Below are 6,642 nucleotides of genomic sequence, written 5' to 3'. Positions count from 1 at the left end.
AACCCTTCTGGACTGGTTACCCTTAGACCTTCTATAAGCGTTCCCTACTCTTAGTTGGCTCCCTGTTTTCTAAATTCTGTGCTTTTCTTTTTTCTTGCATTACTCTCATATTTTGCTGGAGCACATTCTCCAGTAGGTTACTAAAAAAGTATGTGTGGAAGATAAATTTTTATGAGTCTTTAGGTATCTGAAAGGAGCTCTGGTGGTATAGTGGTTAAGGCCTTTAGCTGTTAACCAAAATGTCGGTGGTTTGAACTCACCAGCTTCTCTGTGGAAGAAAGATGAGGCAGTCTGCATCCATAAATTTTACAGCCTTGGAAACCCAATGGGGTCTCTGAGAGTCAGAATTGACTTGATGGCAGTGAGTTTATTTGTTTTAGGTATCTGAAAATATGTATTTAATTATATCCTCACAGTTAATTGATAGTGTGCCTGAGTACAGAATTCTAGATTGGAAGTACTTGTTCTTCAGAATTTTGATGGCATTGCCTCCTTGCCTTATAACTTCTAGTATTGCATTTGAAAGCTGATACCATTGCAATACCTGATTCTTTACATGCGACCAGTTTTATTTTCTTTCTGGAAACTTTTAGAGGTTTACTTTTATCAGTGGTGCTCTAAAATTTTGTCCTTTCATTGATAGGTTTTCTTCCTTACTTAAAAACACTTAGTAAGTCTTTTGAGTTAGAAGATATGAAGCCTTTTCTCATTTGTCTGTTCCCTTTTCCTGGTGCTCCTGACTTAATCCTATAAATGCCCACCCTCCTTTTTTCCTTCCATTTCCATCTCTTTTTTACTTTCTCTGTAAGAGTTCCTCAACTTGCTATTCCAACTTTCTTATTCCATTTTTATTTGATAATCTAATTTTAATTTTCTACATTCCTTGTAGGGAGCTCTGGTGGCATAGTGTCTAAGGCATACATTCCTTATAAATAAGGAAACCAGAACACAAAGAGAATAATGACTTAAAAGAAAATTTCCTAATGAACTTTCAGAGCATAGTTTTATACTGTATTTAGTACATTGACTTGATTTTCTTCACTGAAATAAAATTTTAGATATGCTCTTTCAAATACACAGAGATTAGAAACTAATAGAAGAGGTCCACTAGAGAACACTCATATCGTCAGGATCATATGTACCATTCAAACATAATTTTATCTGAATTATTTTCCAAATTTTGGTTATTTGTTAGAGTGTCTCTTCCTGATCTGTGTTCAGGAGACATAAAGTATCAAGTCAGGAAAGACTGTTCATAAATTTCATACCTGTTTAATATCCCACCTCCCTTCGTAGTGATTCTGTTAACCAAAAAACCAGACCCACTGCTGTTGAGTCGATTCCAACTCATAGCACCCCTATAGGACAGAGTAGAACTGTCCCATAGGGTTTCCAAGTCTATACAACTTTGTGGAAGCAGACTGCCTTGTCCTACGAAGTGGCTGGGGCGTTTGAGCCTCATACCTTTTGGTTAACAGCCTAGTGTTTTAACCACAATGACACTAGAGCTCCTTGTGATTCTGTTAGTATCAGGAAATGTATTTATTTAAATAGCTCTCTATATCAAAATAAATTTTAAAATAAGTAACATTTTTCTTTCTCTCTAGACCTTAAGTGATGTACGAAGTCTTAAATTTCCACCACTATTTACTCAGAAATATCCTCATGAGGTATGTATAATTCTCATCTTTGATTGCTTGTAGAATCATATTTAGAACATAAGAGGTCCTTAGTAGTCAACTTGTCAGTTTCCCCATTTTTACCCACAGGAAATCAGAGGTCTAGAGAGGAAATGAACGTGCCCTCAAGAGCACACAGTTTAGGTCAGAGATTGGTACTTGGACCCTGGCTGCACATTCTTTATTATATGACCCTTTCTTATATGTTAAGAAACAACCAACTACCCAAAAATTGTCCATGTTTATTTGGATCAAGAGTTGGTAAAATATGGTCTCGAGGCCAAATCCAGTTTGCAGCTTATTTGTGTAAAAGAAGTTTTATTATAACATAACCATGCCCATTTATTTACATATTGCCGATGACTGCTTTTACGTTTTAGTGGTAGAGTTGAGTAGTTGTGACAGAGATTGTATGTATGGCTTGCAAAGCTTAAAATAGTTACAGAAAGAGCTTAGAGGGAAAAAAAAAAAAAAAGCTTAGAGGACTGTTTCATGTCTAGACCCTAGCCCCTTAATCATAAAACAATTTTAATATTTCAGTATGTGATGGTTCAACACATGCTCTCTCCATCTCCTGTGGAACGACCAGAAGCTACCGATATCATTGAAAATGCTGTATTTGAAGACTTGGAACTTCCAGGAAAAACAGTGCTCAGACAGAGGTCTCGCTCGATGAGCTCATCAGGAACAAAGCCGTCAAGACAGTCAAGCACCTCCCAGAGCCCTCTGCCAAGCAATTTGCCCTAAGTTGTGCTAGCGGTCTGGACTGGTGACACAGAATAGCCCCCCTCTCAGGACTGTGGCTTTCCAAAACTGTGGACATGAAATTTGTTCTTTGCTCGATCTGAGTTTGGGTGACCTTTTTAAGTCAAATTTAAACTGGATTTTGAGAAATAAGTTTGAGCCAATTCTTAATTTTTGCTACATTCCTGTAGAAGACTGTCACTAAACTTTTCATGTGCAGTCCTTTTACTTTGTTGGTCTCTTGAAACTGGCTGGCCAAGCTCTATAGCCCTTACCTTTTGCCTAGGGAGGTAGACTCAATCCCTAAAATATAGAGAGAGTTAAAATGGAAATATTTTTATAGCACAGGAGAATAGCGATCCCCACACGTGGTACTGTATTGTTCTAGAAATACGCTTTCTAACAGTAGGATGATCGTTTTGAAACTGATTCCCAAAAAGAAATCTGACTCCTTTTTGTCCCTGGTGGGTAAATTAGGAATCTGCACTATTATGGAGGACAAATAGCACAAATTGTATAACAGTGTATGTCCATAGCTAGTTTTATAGTGATATTTGTAGCATTCAATAGCTTTATTCCTTAGATCGTTCTAGGGAGAGTTTAAAAGCTTTTTGTACTTTTACCTCCAATAAAGGGAAAATGAAGTTTTTTTTTATGTAAGTTGGTCAAAAGTTCTAGTTTGGGGAGGAAAAAAAAGCAGTAGTACGAAATGAATCATATATTACAACTAACTTCTTCTATTACGGACTTTTTAACCTACTGAAATCTTAAGTGTCTTATATATAATCATCTAGGTTGGTACTTCCCCAAAACTGATTCTAGATAACAGTTTAATCATCTAACTTGACTAACATGTTCTTATTTTTCACTGTAAATATGTTTATTTTTTATTTATAAAAATCCTGAAATCAATCCATTTGGGTTGGTGGTGTACAGAACACACTGACGTGTGTTAACTATTGTGACTTCTTTCAAGTCTAAATGATTTAATAAAACTTTTTTAAATTATGTATGGTTGATTCTTATTTTGTGGAATTAGCTCCAAAATGGTAGGTTTTCAAATTTATAACATGGGATCACAGATCTACGAAGGATCGTAATCCTACCCTAAAGGAAACTTATTACTAACCTGTTCCAGACAGGTGGCTTCTCTGTTGTTTTCCGGAGAGCATAGCCAAGTCCTATTAAAAATTCGCAGGACTCAACCAAGAAACATTTACTCGGTGGCTACTCTGTGTCTGGGTCTGAGAACATAGAGAGGACCTGGACCTTGCACTAAAGGAGACCTCTCAGAGCAAAGGGCTGTGACCATCAAGTAGTGCTGGTCTCAAAGGCCCACCTGCCTTTATACAGTGCATCTGAGATGGACTGTATGGAGGCATGTGGCATGCCAGGCTGACTAGACATGCCCTGGCTAGACACAGCCTGTGCCAAAATGTATAATTATTTTTATTTTAAAGACAAATAATGTCCATTTGATCTGCCCTACAAGTTAAGAGCAATGTGTAAGCTGGATAAACACTTCACAAGAACCTCTGCACTGTATCCAGTCTCTCATTTCAATGCTGCCGTCCCATGTCTGCCCAAGTGCTGCTTGGCTCTTTGCCATCTGTCCCCGGCTCCTTCATCTCTTAGTCTGCCTGCTTCAGTTGCTGCCCCCTGACTTCCTCTTCACACTTGTGCTGTGGGTTTCTTCCCTGCTCCCACCACAATCCCAGCTGAAGAGCTTTGGACACTCACAATGACCTTGGGAGGTAGCCACCTTGGGAGGTAGCCATGGCAGGCGTTATCGTTACTGTTCTACTTAGGATGGACGGTCCAAAAAGGTGTGATTTGCTGGGATCAGCAAGTGTGCAAGCAGCAGAACCAAGACTAAAACCTCATATATTTCAACCCTACTCAGTGGTTTTCTAGTCCCTTGTACCAAGTTGTTTAAGAATTTATAAAATCTTACATGATATAAGGAGCTCTGGCGGTGTAGTGGGTAAGGCATTTGGCTGCTGATCAGAAGGTCAGCATTTCAAACCCACCAGCTGCTCCGCGTGGGGCAGGGGACAGGGGTTGCGGATAAGGCAATTGTGTCAGACTGGGTTCTCTAGAGAAACAAAACCAATAAAGCTTATATATAGAGAGAGAAATTTATCTTAGGAATATGGCTCACACACTTATAGAAGGTGGCAAGTCCAAAGCTCTTGGATCAAATGTCAAGTTGGAGGCTTTTCCTGACTCACGCAGCCTCAGGGGCTGAGGAGCTCAGAGCTGGCAGGCAGTACACTGGCTGTTGACTCCAATGAATGACGAATCCAAGATCTCCAGGCCAGATGGTGGATTGTTTGCTCAGACAGTTGTAGGCAGCACAACAGAATCCTGATCCACAGAAGAATGTCTCCTCTCCCAGGATGTCCATAAATATACTGGAAGCAGGCCACACCCCTAGGGAAACTCCCTTTCAACAGATTGGCTGCTCAAAACATAATCATCTAATCCCATCATGGGAATAACCACATCACAACGGCTTAAACCACACAGAATTGTGGTCCAGCCAAGCCGACACACAGCTCCAATTATCACAGCAATGTACTTCTGTAAAGATTTACAGCCTCGGAAACCCTATGGGGGTTGCTATGAGTCGGAATTGACTAGATGGCAGTGGATTTGGTTTGGGGTTTAGTACTAGGTTGTTAAGAATTTATAAAATCTTACCTGATATAATCAGGCTTCCTTTCATTTTAGTTCTGGGTGTGTCACTGTGCACAGCAACCCCATGTGACAGAGTAGAACTAACTGCCCTATAGGGTTTCCTAGGCTGTAATCTTTATGGAAGCAGATCACCAAGTCTCTCTCCCACAGAGTGGGAATCCAGCTGGTGAATTCTAACTGCCAGTCTCTCAGCAGCCACGTGACACAATGGTACCTGACAACAGCAGCAGGTCATTGCTGGAAAACAGGCCTGGGGAGGACAGGTGGCTGGGTGGAGGCCAGAATGAAGTCTTCTGCACTCCCTCCCAATGCCCTGCTTAGTGACTCCAAGCCCCTCAAGTGCTGTTGCTCTTCTGGCATCTTTCCAAGCCCCCTCCCTCCTCATTTGCCTCTGCTTTTAGCTCCTTGTACTTAACGCCATTGTCAAGCCACAAAATCCAAAAAAAACAAACCCACACAGTTGTTGTATGCCATGGAGTCGGACTCAACTCATAGCAACCCCTCCTTGGGTTTCCAAGGCAGTATCACTACGAAAGTAGATTGCCCAATCTTCTTTCCGAGGAGTAGCTGGTGGGTTTGAACCACCAGCCTTCTGGTTAACAGTCATAGGGCCTTAGGCACTATGCTACCAGAGCTCCCTCACAGGCAATTGATAAATCTAATGCAGGCCATCTTCCTTAGTTCATGTCTAAACTACCAGAGAAACTGTTTCTTGTACCCTCACCAGTATCTTCCATAAAGCCTAACACTTGACTAAATGTTTGAGGAATTAAAATTGGGAAATACAGCCTGTACCCTTGGTATAGCTGCAGCCCTCAGGAACTAAATAGCCAAATGTTGTTGTTATGTGCCGTTGAGTTGCACCCGACTCATAGCGACCCCTCCTTGGGTTTCCAAGGCAGTATCACTATGGAAGTAGATTGCCCAACCTTCCTTCTGAGGAGTGACTGGTGGGTTTGAACCGCCAGCCTTCTGGTTAGCAGTCAAGTGCTTTAGGCACTATGCTACCAGAGCTCTTAAATAGCCAAGTGGGGAGGGGAAGAAAATGTACCAGTCACTACAAAGAATGGCAAAATTGAAGGGAAAAGACGGTTTAACAATCTTGGTGCTAAAAACAGGTAAGTGTCAAATTCTGGAAGTCCCTAAAGAAAGTGGAACTAGTGTTATAATTTAAATGAGAGAAGAAATGGGCTAGGAGACTGGTTAGAACCCCCATGGCTCTGCATGATAATAGCCTAGCTCTTTGAGTCTAGCTCCAGGCTTACTAGAGTGTGGCACGTCCTCCACCTCCAGCTGGGCTGCCTAGGAGGATAGAAAATGGGAGAGGCCTATTGACACATCCCAGGAGAAAGTAAACCCACATCATGGTTCCCACTTGAGTGCCACTCTGGGTTTTGCCTCTTTCTGGAAGGCTCACCCATCACCATCAAGTCAAATCCAACTCACAGCAACCCTATAGGACAGAATAGAACTATCCTACAGGGTTTCCAAGGCTGTAATCTTTACAGAAGCAGACTAC

The 6,642-nt window shown here is 41.2% G+C and overlaps 1 protein-coding gene across 1 annotated transcript in view; it reads left to right on the top strand.

The window, feature by feature from the left end:
• Positions 1-2,426, top strand: part of EIF2AK3 (eukaryotic translation initiation factor 2 alpha kinase 3) — a 96,241-nt gene extending 93,815 nt beyond the window's left edge. The window contains exons 15-16 of the mRNA XM_007954106.1: positions 1,608-1,670; positions 2,220-2,426. Coding sequence (XP_007952297.1) covers positions 1,608-1,670; positions 2,220-2,426 — 270 coding nt within the window. The remainder of the gene's footprint in view (positions 1-1,607; positions 1,671-2,219) is intronic.
• Positions 2,427-6,642: the final 4,216 nt, after the last annotated feature.

The sequence above is a fragment of the Orycteropus afer genome, unplaced genomic scaffold (assembly GCF_000298275.1).
Source record: "Orycteropus afer afer isolate SDZICR_OR568_19922 unplaced genomic scaffold, OryAfe1.0 scaffold00431, whole genome shotgun sequence".
NCBI classification, from domain to species: Eukaryota; Metazoa; Chordata; class Mammalia; order Tubulidentata; family Orycteropodidae; genus Orycteropus; species Orycteropus afer.
The sequence above is the reverse complement of the archived record's forward strand: the minus strand, read 5'-3'. Positions and strand labels throughout refer to the sequence as shown.